This window comes from Oryza sativa, chromosome 12, assembly GCF_034140825.1.
Source record: "Oryza sativa Japonica Group chromosome 12, ASM3414082v1".
NCBI classification, from domain to species: domain Eukaryota; kingdom Viridiplantae; phylum Streptophyta; class Magnoliopsida; order Poales; family Poaceae; genus Oryza; species Oryza sativa.
Window position 1 is genome coordinate 17,338,951 of NC_089046.1, and position 16,269 is coordinate 17,355,219.

General features: G+C 39.9%; 1 protein-coding gene across 1 annotated transcript; it reads right to left on the reverse strand.

The window, feature by feature from the left end:
• Positions 1-354: 354 nt before the first annotated feature.
• LOC107278683 (late embryogenesis abundant protein D-34) lies at positions 355-2,912 on the reverse strand. The gene is made up of 2 exons (XM_015763573.3): positions 2,252-2,912; positions 355-842 (listed from the first exon to the last, which is right to left on the reverse strand). Exons 1-2 carry the CDS (start codon positions 2,549-2,551, stop codon positions 807-809), a joined length of 336 nt encoding a protein of 111 aa, XP_015619059.1. The 5' UTR covers positions 2,552-2,912; the 3' UTR covers positions 355-806.
• Positions 2,913-16,269: the final 13,357 nt, after the last annotated feature.

The following is a 16,269-nucleotide window of genomic DNA, read 5'->3' on the forward strand; positions in this document are numbered from 1 at the left end:
AAGGACCATAGCCCTCAATTGTTGCGTGGCTGCGGGCTGAAGGGTCAAACGACCCGAGACCCTCACGGTCGTGGTTGTAGGATCACACAGGACCAAACAAACCTACCAGAGGGGTTGAATAGTAGGGAAAACCAAAAACCCAAAAATCTTATGTGGAATTAAAGATTACCCTCAAACGGAGTTGATAACGAAGCCCTGTCGCCGTCGGTCGAACCACCCACTCGCCGCCGGTCAGACCGTCGTATCGTAGCCCCGCCGGTCACAACGCTGCTATCCCACCGGTCAGACCACACACACACCTGCGGTTAGACCGTCGGGACCCAGAAACACTGGTAGATGACAAACTCGAAGATGTAGATTGAAACTTTTTGACTTTATTGCATCAACTAGTGTTTACAAAGTGCACCAACAGCACTCCTTACCAAAATCTCGAATTAAACTCGAAACCCTAACTTTCTCGCAACTCTAATATCTGTAAAACCGATACTGGGAGGCCTCACCCTCCCTATCTTTTTATACATGAGGTAGGCTGTGCAAAGCCCACGAATCTAACACAACTTACGACTCCTAACTCACGTAGGAAACCCTCTCTTGCAAGTATCCAACTTATCTCTTGCCTTATCTCAAACAATCTTCCCGAATTCGGACTCCCTTCCAAATTCGACTCCTCTTTCCATATGTACACAAATCCTCTTGTATACCATATGGATTTCTTCATCACCACATGCATTGTCCTCTAGCCTTTAGTATCCCGCATGATCTCTTAATCCCTGGACATCAACTTCTCCCAATTTGACTCCGATCTATCACCGGTAACACTCTCCCGAGGTCTCAAGCAACAACTGCACATGCAACAACCAAGAAACCATATTCCGAGCCCAAGTTAGTCCCAACTTGACTCACATTAGTATAACAACAATATTCATATGCATAGAAACCATTTAGAAGCCAAATCCCCGAAGGAAACATCCAAATCCAACAAAACAACCCGAAACCGAACATGATCAGGATCCTGCCGGTCAGACCGTCGGGCCGGCCGGTCTGACCGCCGCAACACCTGTGGTCTGACCGGCGGCACACGACCGGTCTGACCGCCAAGGTCAACCGAAACTGCACACTTCATAAAATCAATCGTCTTATAAAATCTCTAAATTAACATTAGCAAACCATCAATATTTTCTTCACAAAATCTAAATTAACTCCTTTATTTTATAGTGGTGTCCTCGATGCATATGTGTCTCGTCCAGGCACGCGGTTGACGCGCACCATCGGTGGTGCCGGGGCTCTCAACGCACGCCGGAAAAGACGGAGCCATCTCCCGAAACGAGCGTCGCGCCAGGGCACGTCAATTCGCGCGCCAATCCATCTCTCGAACCGACCGTTGTGCCAAGGTTCCCCGGTGCCGCATCACGTGCGCCGTGCGTTAGGGCCCCACCTGCCGTCGATGGTGAGGGCAAAGATAGCAGCCGCCGCCGTCCCTCAGACTAGGACACCCCACTAATCCAAAGGAAACCCTAAAAAATCCCTCAATGTCGAGCTGGACCACAAATGAATTAGATGGGCCTCACCATCACGCGGTGACTGGTGGCTGTGTGTGAGATGGTTTGGGCTCTGTTTAATCAGACTATGTTGTGTTTCATTATCAGCTCGGAATAAGTACACTTGAGATCCCTTAACTTATCAACAAATCCGATTTTCGTCCTTCAACCGAAAAACCAGATACAACGGGTCCCTCAACTATCAAAACCGGTGCAAAGCAGGTCCCTCAGCGGTTTTGATAGTGGTTTTGGCCGATGTGGCATCTACGTGTCCTGTTTGCGTCCTACGTGGCGGTGACGTGGCACTGGAAGGAAAATATAAAAATTAAAAACAAAAACAAAAATATGAGGTCCACATATCAGTTAGACAAAAGGAAAAAAGAGTGGACCCACCTGTCAGTGGGTCCTACCATCCTCTCTATCCACAAACGATTGGACGACGGGAGACTGGGAGAGGGAGCGACCGACGCCTCTTGTCTCTCCCTCCCGGCATCCATCCTCGCCGGCCGGCGAGCGCGCACGGAGAGGGAAAAAGGCGCCGGCCGGCGAGTGGGGCGGAGACGGCAGCTGGCCCCCGCCCACTGCGCACTTCTTCGGCGGTCTGCGACACGGAGCTAGGGTTGCGGGAGTCGGAGGGTGGCGGCGCCATCATCCTGCTCGAACAATCGGAGAGACGGCAACGACGAACAGTGTTCATGCAACAGTGTGATTACCTGGCCGGCGACGAACTCAGTGACGATGCGGCTGCCGCCGAGGACGAGGGTATTGGAGACGTTGACGCCATGCTCGGCGGTGGCGTCCGTGGACTGGTCATGTCCGATGACGCCCATCTCCTCGTTACGACTCGCCGCGGACTCCATGGCGGCGGCCGGGCCGCCCTTGACCGTCTTCCCCAACACGAGGTTCTCCGCGCGCCGACTGCAAGTCGCCGCGTCCCGCGGCGCGATGGGCTTGGCCGCGAGGCTTCTGGTCACCGGAAACACGTCGCCATACCAGATCCCTTGCTGGCTCATCCTACTACACTCTCAAAGTAGCTAGTACTAGTGTGGTGAGATCGTGTGTGCACTGTGCTGTGCATGAGAGAGAGATCTTCAAGGTCATATGCGGCGCGCCTCGCTGCATGGGTCGAACGGGGGACACGCAGGGTGGCCGGCAATGGCGGGGCGCCGTGGGTGGGGCACTGGGGCTCGACGGCGACGGGCGGTCGCAGCCCGCCGAAGAGGCGCGCAGCAGGCGGGGGCCAGCTGCCGTCTCCGCCCCACTCGCCGGCCGGCGCCTTTTTCCCTCTCCGTGCGCGCTCGCCGGCCGGCGAGGAAGGATGCGGGAGGGAGAGAGAAGAGGCGTCGGTCGCTCCCTCTCCCAGTCTCCCGTCGTCCAATCGTCCGTGGATAGAGAGGATGGTGGGACCCACTAACGGTGGGTTCACTTTTTTCTTTTTGTCTGACTGACATGTGGGCCCCACATTTTGTTTTTATTTTTTAGTTTTATATTTTCCTTCCAGTGCCACGTCAGCGCCACGTAGGACGAGGACCAAGTCAAACCGGCCACGTAGGCGCCACATTAGCCAAAACCACCATCAAAACCGCTGAGGGACCTGCTTTGCACCGGTTTGATAGTTGAGGGACCCATTGTATCTGGTTTTCCGGTTGAAGGACGAAAATCGGATTCGTTGACAAGTTAAGGGACCACAAGTGAACTTATTCCTTATCAGCTCAGAAGTGATATAATGCACTGATCCATCGTCTTACAACTAATGATGATATAGAAGCGTGAGGTTTGAGCTTTAGGTTTTGATTTCAGTTAGTGGCCATTAGCATAAAGACAGAGATACAGATAAATATAAAAAATTTCCCCATGTGACCATGTCAAAGCATCTAGAATAATGGTTGCTGACTAGGAGGAAGAAGCCCAAAGTTTCCTGTTTGGCTGTTTGCCGGATGCTAGGAATTGGGCCATGCTTTCCTAGCCTGGTCCAAGGCGGTGGTCAGGCACAGCCCGATTTCAGGCCGTACATAGGCCACGCTCGTGCTTGGGACTTTGGCGTGATAGGTCGCCGCATAGCACGTTGTTAGCCTAATCCTAATAGCCCGCCGAGTCATGTAGGCCAGCTAGAGACATCGGGCCCGTTTACTTTGATGTCATTTTCAACTTTACCAAGTTTTGGTAAAGTTATAAAAAAAAAAATTAGCTACATTTAGTTTGTTGTCAAATTTTGGTAACTATATAAAAAATCCTGCTAAAATTTAGTAAGGTTTTTTTTCGTTAGAGTGAACAGCCCCATCATATATATCCGAGTTATGAGGCTCCTGGCCCAGATTGGGGTGAGTCTAGTACGCGACTGCTCGTGTCGAGCAAACGCGTGGACGCTACCTATTTCTTCCGTGCGTATCTGAACCTGCTCACAAAACTCTACTCCAGCCCACAACATAGTCCACGTATATGCAAAATTTTCATGGGCCCACTAGCATATCCCAGCCTTTTCCTTTCTCATTTAGACTAAAATCCAACATAAACAATTCTATTTCATACATGTAACTTTATCTGTATAAACTTTACATATACTAGCTTTATGCATAGTAGTTTTATGTCTTGTTATATATAAACTTTGCATATGCAAACTTTCAACATAGATTTTTTTTCAAAAAAGTATGAGTGAATTTTAAACAATAAAAAAAATAAGTCCAGCGAAAAAATATTTAATAAAACTTCTATTGTACTTAAATGGGCCAAAGTAGAATAATAATCTTTCTACCTATAACTTTATTAATAAATAATATACTTTCCACATGATAAGTTTATATAAGATATAAAATTCTTTCTCTAAATAATAGAAAAAAAATTCAAACATAATTTTTGCTGATATGTTTGAAAAATGAGTACATATTTTGTGATCACAAAATAAATAACAAACTAGAAGAAAAAATAATTTCACAAAAGAAACAAAAAATTAAAAATAAGATAAAGATCTCAACTTAAACTATGGCCCACAAGGCCCATGTCGTATATCTCCAGAATCTAATCAGTTGGTGATTTGAAATTACCACGACCTGGCTAGGGTTAGTACACATATGTGATCCGGAAAAGCGGCATTCGCGTGAACTTGTTCCGGGAACGTTCACGCAATAGCTTTTTCGCTCAGATTGTATATCGGTCTAAGTACGAGATGCTACCTCTGAGTTTTTTATATTTCTTTAAACAATTATAGAAACATATACATTTGTTTTAAAATTTATAGAGGTTTATTCCGCTCTCTAGTACATAGTGACTACAACGCTGGAAGGTGGAGGGCCCGGCAGGTATGAGTTTAGGGGAACCGGATCCTCTGACTTTGCTTGCAAAGTCACGGACGTGCAGTCGGGGTCCAAATCATAGTAGAAAAAACCGGACCGGACCGGCGGTTCAACAGGAAAAAACCGGAACCAGCTCCCTGACCGGCTCGGTTCCCTCAAAGGATCGTTCACGCAATCGACCCGGTGTGAACCGGCTGAACCGGGTGGTTTTCGCGCGAAACCGCTGAACCGGGTGACCCTAAACCGGCTGGCTTGTATATTTCTTATGAGCCTTGTAAGACTGGAGGCCCAACTTGATTTTTATGCGAGAAAAAATATGGTGCAAAGGTGGGATTCTACCCCAGGCTGTTAGGATAGATGCAAACCTTGCCAACCACTAGGCTAAGTTAGCTGTTTTGACTAGAAGACAACACAGAATATACTTAGCCAATAAACCGTGGTTCAACCAGTGACCCACCGGTTGAACCGATAGACCGGTGAACCAAACACTCCACCGGATCAATGACCGGTCCGGTTTTTTCTACTATGGTCCAAATCCACCGTCTGTTGCATCTGACGGTCCTGGCTTGCATAGCGAGTCGCAGCACGCATGGCCGTGCGGACTACCAGTCACGAAGCGGCCTAGCGGATGAACTAGCTCGATCAACACAACACGTGAACTAGCAGAGGGAAAATAACAAAATCTTCACAAATTTTGCGACATAACAGAACACAACTGTTCTATCGTATCCTTGCTTGTTCGTTCCAAAAGAAATTGAAGCATACGCGATCAGGCAAAAAAAAAAAAAGCAATCAATTGTAATGGAGATTCAATTTCTATCACCGATCAAATACCGAAAGAACTTCCAAGCTGCTTAACCAAGAGACCACGGTCAATTGGAAGACGAGGCTGGAATTGATATGCCTCATGCCATACATGTACGCGCGCGTGTGTGGATGTGTAGAAGGAGAAGGTGAAGGTGAAGGTGAAGGTGGAGGCGACAGAAAAGGGAACGAGCACGATACGCCAGCATCGGAGGAAAGAGCCGCCACGGCGCCAGCGGCGCTGCCCTTGCCGGAGGACTGGAGGAATAGATCATCGTGCATTTGTGCTATTGGGCCGAATTAGGTCGCAGCCCGCATGGTAGTGCATGGCAGAACCGTTGGATGCAACGAACGGTGGATTTAAACCCAACTGCACGCTTGTGACTTTGCAAGCAAAGTCAGAGGATCCGGTTCCGAGTTTGGGGCTAGCATGTCTTATCTCTATAAGGTCTTGTTTGGTTTGGAGTCTGGAGGGAATTGAATAGGATTTGAGGGATTGAGAGAGAATAATTCCATACCACAATAGGTGTGGAATAAATCCCTTCCAACCCCTCCCTCATGGGGATTAAACGAACAAGGCCTAACGGAAGAGAGGGAGCGGTGGGTCATCTCACAAACCTATCACTTATATATAGATTAAATAAGTGGGTAACACATCAAATTATCCATTTATTTAACTTACTAGAATAATGCCCGTGCGTTACAACGGAATCTAAATAACATTCATCGACAAAAATTAAAATTTTGAACCACATATCACAACTGGACTGAAAGAAATATGCTTAAATTAAAATCCTAAATCATATATCACAACTCGACTGAAGGAAATATAATAATAAAAATAACAACATGAAACTATAAATAACTTTGGCCCAAACGATAATTCAAATTTGTCGACGTTTGATGTCTCGACTACGGTATTTGCATGGTATGGGGATCATTGGTACTAGGATATACGCGAGACCGAGGTAAAAGAGATGAAGACAGGGATTTTTATACAGGTTCGGGCCCCTGAATTGTCAGGTAATAACCCTACATCCTGTTGGCCGAAGCCGGTATTGCTCTTATTCATGATAATCACACCAGTATAATATTTGGGGTAGCCTATCTAACTGTTGTCGACATGGCGGTATGATGATATAACTCGTAGTCGACAACAGGGTAGCCTTCCTCCTCAAATCCGTGCCTGGCGAGATCAGAGATAGTGCTTTCGTCTCTCCTGACAGTATCTAGAGACACCGTAGGGGACTAGCCATGCCTATCCCTGAAGTCGATATCCGGCGACGTGTCTTGGCGTATGTAGGCTTCTATGTCTATTGTGTTGGGTGTTGATTGCCTCGTCCCCACTCTCCTCCTAAGGGGGCTTGTATTTATACCCATAGGTGTCCCCTTGTCCAAGTTGAACTAGGGAAACCAATATGGATATAATCCGAGTAGTCCTTGTCGTTTCCATGTAGAACTCTGATTATCTTTCCTTATCCGGAACTCCTCCTATATCCACAGGTTGTTTCCATATAGGACATGGTATGTGGTGGGTCCTTCCGAGATTTAGTCAACTACTATTAGGTAGGTGGTATCCATAACCCTGACAAAATTATTTAATAATTTTAATACAATAATTTTTAATCGATCAAATAGTGCTAAAATTAATATTGTAAATGGAAAAACAACTAAAATTAGCTAGAAATTAAAAAAAAACTTATTTTAGCCCATAAATACAAATCCTATCCATCATTTCTGAATAGGTAACCATTTTATTGACATAAATTAGAATTTTCCTGTTATATTCATATTCTATTGTCTCAATATTATATGAGTGGTTCAGGAGCATAGTTAGGCTAGACCAAGAATGAATAGTGTCTTCGTCCATAGATGGTGGAGGTTGGTAATGAAGAAAGTCATAATAGCATGAATGTGGCTGGCAATAATGTAGTACCGACAGAGAGAGAAACAGCAACGACAAGATCTAGAGGTGAACACGACTGGATAAGTGCGGCATTTTAATAAAAAACATATCGCTTAACCGTTTGGGAATCATGCGCGTAGAGAAGCGAGCAAGTTTTCCACTCTTATCACATCTCCTAACGAACGCACCAGAAAACAGAGCACGTCACAGCTGTTGGGTGACGACAGTAGACCAGTGGTGGCATCCAAGGGCGCTCGAAATCTTCTAGGACTTTTTCCTCAAGATGTGCTTAAGAGCAAGTTTAATAATACAGTGAACTCCCAGCTCCAAAAATTAAAATATCAGTTATAACGACCTAATAGTATATTCATGCATAATTAGTTATACATCTATACTGCATCATTAATACTTAATCCACCTATCTCTCACATACTCAGTTTATTGGAGCTCGTGTTATAGCTAGTTACAATTTATAGCCCGCTTTTTTTCTCTAAATCCCTCCCTCTCTACATCATGTAAACACAAATATGATGCCACAACTAGCTTGTACAAACCATTTACATCACCTTATACTTGCTCTAGGAAAAATGAGTGCATCGGTTGTTTGTCGATGCCATCCAGTACTTTGCACATCAAGCTATGCACCACCTGCATGACTAAGACAATAAGGGATTGTTCAGATTGATGCCATTTTAAACTATATTTCTTTTAAGTTGTCAAAGATATGCATACATTTATTTTTTTTACTAAACTTTGATAAATATATAAAGAATCCTGCTAAAACTTAGCAATATTACTAATTTAGTAAGGTTTATTTTGACTATAGTCTGTATAGTCCATAAGGGAGTAGGTGGCTCTAGGTGGAGAGTGATACAAACGCCAACGGTGAAGGAAAGGTCAATTAATGCTTATCGAAGCCTAATTAAGCGTCACGGCAGAGCGGTCAATGCTTATGGAATCCTGGATGGCGTGCGTGGTAATTTTTATACATATATGAGTATATATACCTGGAGCTTCGTAGAACTTTTCTCTTCGGCAAGAAGTGGTGATAACCTCGTATAAAAAATAAATGGGTCAAACAAATGATTTATGTGTATAGAAATGGGAAGGATAAGATTAATTACAGGGTCAAATGGATTGTTACATCAACGGCTACCTTTACTTAATCTATTTTAGTTTTTCCTAATCTTCAAGATGTGGGGCCTATTCACTTTGATGTCATCGTCTTCAACCATACCATTTTTTTTATAAAGTTACCAATATTTTGGCTAAGCTTAGTTTGTTGTCAAATTTTAGTAAATCAAAATTTGGTTTTGGCAACCTTACCAAAATTTGGCAATGTCAAAACTTGATAAGGTTAAAAATGGTAGCAAAGTGAACAAGCCCGTGACTTCCACTAGTATTTTTACAAATCTCACTACTACAAAAACAACCATTAGTGTCGGCCACAAAGGTACCGGTTAGCTAAAAAAGACACCTATAAGACACTTCCCGCCAATATAGTGAAAAACTGGCACCTATAACGGTTAATTGGTGTCGGTTTTTGTTGGGAGGGACATTGGTGGCACAAAAAATCCTCCCACCAACTATCCTAAAATACAACAGGTGGCGGCCGTGCGAAAAAACCGGCACATATATCAATGGTGCCGGTTATTTAACCAAACTGACACCTATAGTTTGCATCATATAGGCCAGCGAGGAGAATAGACGCCGGTTCGGCTAAAAAATCGGCACCTGTAATATTATAGGTGTTGGTTACAATAATATAGGTGTCGGTTCTGGGTGTACAACCGGCACCTATAGTGCCATATAGGTGTTGGTTTTTGGTGTAGAACCGGCACCCATAATATTATAGGTGCTGATTTTAAATTTGAATTTGAATTATATCCTATTCAAATTTGAATTTAAAATTTAAATATTTTTTATATATAGTATTTCTGTGCATCTAAAGTTTATACACCTAAAGTTTTTAGACCCAAACTTTATAAGTCAAAAGTTTACATACCCGATTCAAATTTGAATTTGAATTCAAATATTAGTTTATAGATCTAAAGTTTATAAGTCAAAAGTTTACATACCCGTTTCAAATTTAAATTTGAATTCAAATATTAGTTTATAGACCGAAAATTTATAAGTCTAAAGCAGGGCCGGTCCTGACTTTTTAGGGCCCCGGTGCGAAACTAAATATAGAGGCCCTTATCATATAATTAGTATATACATATACTTTATATATAAATTATTGTATAAATATTAAAATTTTATTAAAAAATATTTATATAGAAAACATTATAGTACATGTTACCTCAAATATTTCTTCAAACATTTGTGCCTTCGTCGGTTTGTCCAATTATCGGAACAATTAAATTAACCTAACATAGGACCATACATCAATACACAGCAAAAACCAACACATGAGATTACATGTTAACAAATAAAATCACAATGTTACAAAAATTTCAATTTTTCACTTGGCGATGGCGATGTATTGGTGTTACACTCACCTTAATAGAATGATTGTTGATTGATCACTGATCAGACAAATACAGTATTCAGATTCACTAACCCCCGTCGGCGGTCGGCCCATCCTTCTCGAGTCCTCGTCAAGACATCCAGTGCTCTAGGGGCTAGGGCAGCCGGCGGCAAGCATCAAGCCATCAAGCAAGCAAGCAGCGGCTGCCGCCGTGCCCGTGCAGCGCCTGGCCGGTAGCCACCTACACCTGACACAAGGCCTGACTCCTGAGCACCTCGTGTCCTCGTCGATCGTCGGCAGTCGGCTCGTCCTCGACTCCTCGTGCGGATTGCGGAACGAGCGGTGCACGGTGGGCGTGAGGAGAAGAGAGGAGACGACGTGGAAGGCAGGCGGCGCCAATCTCGCGAGTCGCGTATTCGGCGTCTGTTCGCCTTCGCCCTAACGCCACATCGTCGCGCCGCGCGCGCCGGAGGGGGGGGGGTGGGGTTGGCGCGGGGCCCTGCGATTTGGGGGCCAGAGCGACCGCACCGCTCGCCTCCCTAGGACCGGCTCTGGTCAAAAGTTTATATACACGTTTTAAATTTAAATTTGAATTCAAATATTTTTTATATATAGTATTTTTATACATAATTTTTTTCAACTTTTTTTAAATTTTTTTATAGTTTACTGTAGTAGGAAGAGAATGAGGGAAGGAGGAAGGGGGAGATCCGTACGTATAGGGGGTAGGGGCGTGCGGGTGATCGCGTATAGGGGGTAGGGGCGTGCGGGTGATCGCTCCCGCATTAGCCACACCCTATGCGGGCGAGACCGCGGGAGTTGAGACCCATCATCACGTTCTTAAAAAAAAAATCACACACACACATAGAGAGAGACCCATATTTTATCACCCATCCTAGCTAGCTAGCTAGCTAACGATTTGTTTTGGTTCAGAATTGCTCGAACTTTTACTAGGGACGTACCCAAGTGTTGTAATGGGATTAAAGAAAAGAAAAATGGGCCAATAATTTTACAAGTTCAGGATCACTTTTGAACGCATGATTATCAAATCATGGGAATAGGAAAAATATAAAAATAGAATATCATATTTATTGGATTCCTAGGGGATTTGAAAACACAGGAACACTTTAAAACTAATGTTTGATAGTCACACAGAAAAAATAGAATTCAAGACATTGAAAGAAGAAAACATAATGTAAGACCTCATGCTAATTCTCTTTCGAAATTCCTATACAATAATCATTCCGTAGGAATTTCTCGAAATTACTATGTTATAGCCTTTTCTGTACATTCAATGTACTCTACGGATAGAGGAATACATAAAGTTGAACATAATAAAATAAGAAATTGAAAGATTCGTTGAAATTGTTCGTTTGGAAATTTCCCGAAAAGCTAATTTCGAAGTAATCGATAGAAATCAATCATTTCTTTTAGAGGTCTTGTACTATTATCTCCCATAGATATACCTTAGATTTCTATGGAACATAATGGTTTTACGGTTTCAGTTATCTTTGGACTTATTGACTTGTTGTTAGAGAAATTTATCGGTAACGTTCCCTGTGTATCAATTTTTTTTTAAAAAAATAAAACGAGTGAAATGGGGAACAACATTTCGCAATTGACTCTTCTACACTCAACCCAACTTGCAGCCTCAGTTGATTAATTAACACCTCAGCCTAACCAAACCCATTTGAATCTCCTTCCCTAATCGAGCAGCTGCAATGATGACGGCATCTGAGGTTTGGCAACCCGAGAACGGAAGCTGCTGGCACATGTTCAGAAACGCTTGGAGACAAAGATCGCTCTTCCTTAAAAATTGCCAAAGAAAACAGAAATGAATCATAGGAAAGAAACATCGCGATAAAATAAACATATGGAACGGCCGGCCAACAAAGGTGAGAAAAAATAGAAGATTAATTGCTGTAATTAATTAAGCAACTAGGCACTGAGGGTCCAACTGGTGGGGACACCAGCCAGACCAGTCGCACTCGCAGGTGACCTCAGATCGGCGACCGGAGGAGGAGAAAATCAAAGCAATTATACATTCAAGGCCTACGGCTCAAGACGAGATGGACAAGCCGCCCAGTGCCTCCATCTGCCCGCTACTTCCCTCCCTGTTGTGCGGGTAACATCCTGAAAATTAGAATAGAACCTAGGCTGTGTTTAGGCTGTGTTTAGTTGGATTCAAAGTTTAGATTTTAGTTGAAATTGAAGATGATGTGACTGAAAAATTATGTGTGTATGACAGGTTGATGTGATGAAAAATGACTGAAGTTTGGATCCTAACTTTAAATCTAAAGACAGCCCTAGAGAACTGAAAATTACAGAGCCATTAATTTTTTTTTCAAGATGGGTCTTCTGACACCAGTACAATCCATCTATCTATCTACTCCCCCCGTCCAAAACAAAGACAAACCCTGGTTTCCATGTCCAACGTTTGATCGTTCGTTTTATTTGAAAAAAATATGAAAAAAATTAAAAAGACAAGTCACGTATAAAATATTAATCATGTTTTATCATCTAACAACAACGAAAATACGAATTATAAAAAAATTTCATATAAGACGGACAGTCAAAGTTGGACACGGAAATCCAGGGTTTGCCTTTTTTTAGGACGGAGGGAGTATCTATCTATCTATCATACCTCTATACCTATATACTAATTGGACACTTTCTAGGAGCTCTCACGTTAATAAAAAAAATCTAGCCATCTATTATATTATATTATATTATATTATATTATATTATATTATATTATATTATATACTAAAAGTCCATTAAACTTCCTATAAACACTCTCATGCCGCCACGTGGGACTCCTACAAATGCTCCTAGGCCGCCACGTGACTCTGTTAAATCTAACCGTCGATTTTCACTTAAATTGATGGACCTGATATTTTAGACTTAAATTTTTCCGTGAACCTCCCCTTCCATCGATCCCCGGTTTCCCTCCTTTTTCTGATCCTATTTTTATGCTATTGTTTCACCCAAAAAAAAGACATGCGAGTACATACGTGAGTATAGCACGATCAGATAAACCGGAAAGAACATACTCCTGTACGTACGTAATACATGATCAGAGAAACACCGGAAGAACACATATATATACTTACACGTAGTAACATATAGAAATAGATGAAACATAATACTCTATAAATTTACATAAATATCACCATCAATTTTCATTTAAATTGGTGGACTCAATTGATGTTTTACAACATTAGGTTAGATGTCTTAAAGCCCATTAAACTTCCAAAAATGCTCCTAATTCGCCAAACGCTTCTAAGTTGTCATCTGATGCTCTAATAAATTAGTGAAATTCTTAAAATTCTAAAATAACAAAACATATTTTCATTAAATTTGGTGAACCCATTATTTACAAGCATTAGATTAATTTTCAAGAAAAAATTCCTTTCCTAAACTCGGGCCTACCAAAGAGCTTTGTATGTATAAGTTAATTTTTTTTTACAAAAACGAATATACGTATGTACGCCTCCTCTTACTTCAATTCATTTATCCACCCACCTATTCCTTCTCCTATGTTCATGCCTTATTAGTTAGATAAGCAATAATATCGTGTTAAACAATTAAGCTTCTTAATCATACAACTAATTTCTGATCAGCGTAAATCTTTAGATTATTTATAACTCAATTTACAGTTGAAGACCATATTTCACTACAATTTAGCTTTGAAAAAAAATGTCATTTTGGTTTATATTTCTGTCTTTTGCGTGCCATTCAAGCAATTATAAAAACATATAAAATAATGACAATAATATAGATTTTATCATCATGCATAACTTTATAATAATTAAATTAGGTCTACAATCATGAAAGTAAAATGAATATACTATGAGTAATGTTTACAAAATATGTTAGTTAGAAAGCAAAACTTATGCAACAAAATAAGCAACTATAACATCTGACTCACACTACTAATATTATTTGATGAACTTACGTCTTTAGATTATTTTACATTTGAAGATCCATATCCACTGTAATATCGATTTTGAGAAGAAATATGTCAGTTTAGGGCTATATTTTCTGACTTTTGTGTGCCATTCGAACAATTATAAAATAATAGAAAGATAATGATATATATTTTATCACCATATATGACTTCGGAATAATTAAATTAGATCTATATGGATAACAGTAAAATGAACGAATGCTTTAAAAAACTACTCCCCCATTATAACATTAGAATAAGTCAAAATAGTATTATTAGATTATTAGATTGTAGTGTTCGCATTTTTAATATCTACTATGAATATACTGGAAAAGAGAAGTAAAAACTATAGATTTTAATCGATCAATAAATCATTTTTTTTTAATTTTCAGTTAAAAAAGTAATAAAAACTAAAACACTACAACTCGGGAATTATTACAATTATATGCATGCATAATCTCCTCTCTTCAACTCTCTCTTCCTCTCCTCACTCATTTAATTCCTTTGTCTCCTAATTTTTAACTAAGTAAAAACAGATCAATAATTAGAAAGCCAAATGATTATAATTCTAAAGTTGAATCATAATTTTAACTTATTTGAATTTTTATTTTATTTATAATTAAATAGATAATTTAATATCCATGTTACCCATATTTCACTCTATAGACACCGTTCCTTTGCATGGTAACCAAATAGAAAAAATACAAACCATAATACAAAATGAAAATGAGTACTATATTATCGTAAATCATTGTACATCCTCTGAACGCACTTAAGGCGTCACATGTTACGCCTTAAATAAAAATAAAACTTTACAAATTGGAAGAAAAATCATCTGACCATCAGTTTCCACTTAAATAGGTAGATCTATTATTTTCAACCAATAGATATACATTTAAGAATGTCTTAAGCCGCAATATGTTATGTCTTAAAAATTGGAATAAAAAAAATGTGATAAAAAATATATCAACGGTTTCACTTAAATCATTTAGATAAAATAGAAAAATCCACGCCTCCACTTCGCCCTCCCCCAGAACATACGCACAACACGACACTACTCGTCACATCCCTTCTCCACTCTATCCCTTCCTGTTTATACAGCCAAAAATAATCAAAATATTAAAAAAATGCATAAATTTCAAGCTCATCTGATTTCTAATCTAAATATTATTGTATTTATAATTAGAATAATGATTTAAAGATCCATAAAGCCTATATTTTGAACTGTATAAAATATAAAATAAAGCAGGTAATAGAAAATATCAATAGGGACTAAATTAAACTATTTTGAGAAAACGTGATACGTTCATAAAAAAATTGGTTCTTACATTTCACTAAAATTGGACCAACCATTGCATGTTCCATTTTCGTAACAATTTTAAAATGCTTAGACATTAATGGCCTTACATCTATCCTATATTATTGCATTATGAGTTTCTCCACATATTTTTACATATATAAACCGCACTAAGGTTCGCAGTATATAGTTCTTTGAAAAGTTATATTTGTTACTACTAAATTTAAAATTTTGGATTCATGTTAACTAGGTATATTCTTTTGAAAAAGATAGTATAGGTCACAACGAAGCGAGGTATATGACATGTCTCTATTAATTTATATATAAGTATGTAACAACTCGCATCAACTTAAACCTACTAAAAGGAGAACTACTTGATGGTACAAATAAAACATATTTATTAAAAATATAGTTCTTTAGAATTTGTTAAAAAAAGAACAAAACACCTTACTTCTAATTTACAGTTGATTTGTTAGACACGTTTTCCAAACAAACTAAATCGAACTTCCTTATATATAATAAAGAGATTGTAGATAATTATTTATATAGATGTATCAAATTTGATATATTTTAGAACCTAACAAATATCTTGGAAAAATTATCAAAGCAAAATATTGAAGAACAGCGGAGGCCTCACCTGATGTGTCTTATTCAAATAAAAAAATAAAAAAGTACTTTTAAACATGGGAGGTGTCAACCAATTGATATTCTGTTTATATATATATATATATATATATATATATATATATATATATATATATATATATATATATATATATATATATTTCAAACGCAATGTACAAATCAAGGTTGGAAATTTCAGAAATTTCGATCATTTCGGACCCCTCAGATATGATATTATTTTGGCCGAATTTTTTTAACTTTTCATGAATTTTGGTAATATTTGTTCAAATTCAACTAAACTATGTTTTCAAAATTTCAGAAATTTCGGTATTTCGGTGATGCACTGATGCCCAATCAAATCGGCTAAACCGAAAAGTTTAACCCTGTGTACAAT

Excerpts from the sequence above, each read along its gene's own strand:
- LOC107278683 (XM_015763573.3), bottom strand. The coding sequence starts at position 2,551 with ATGAGCCAGCAAGGGATCTGGTATGGCGACGTGTTTCCGGTGACCAGA. Across the intron at positions 843-2,251 it reads CTGAGTTCGTCGCCGGCCAG|TTGTTGCTTGAGACCTCGGG; the intron begins GTAATCACACTG and ends TTGCATGTGCAG.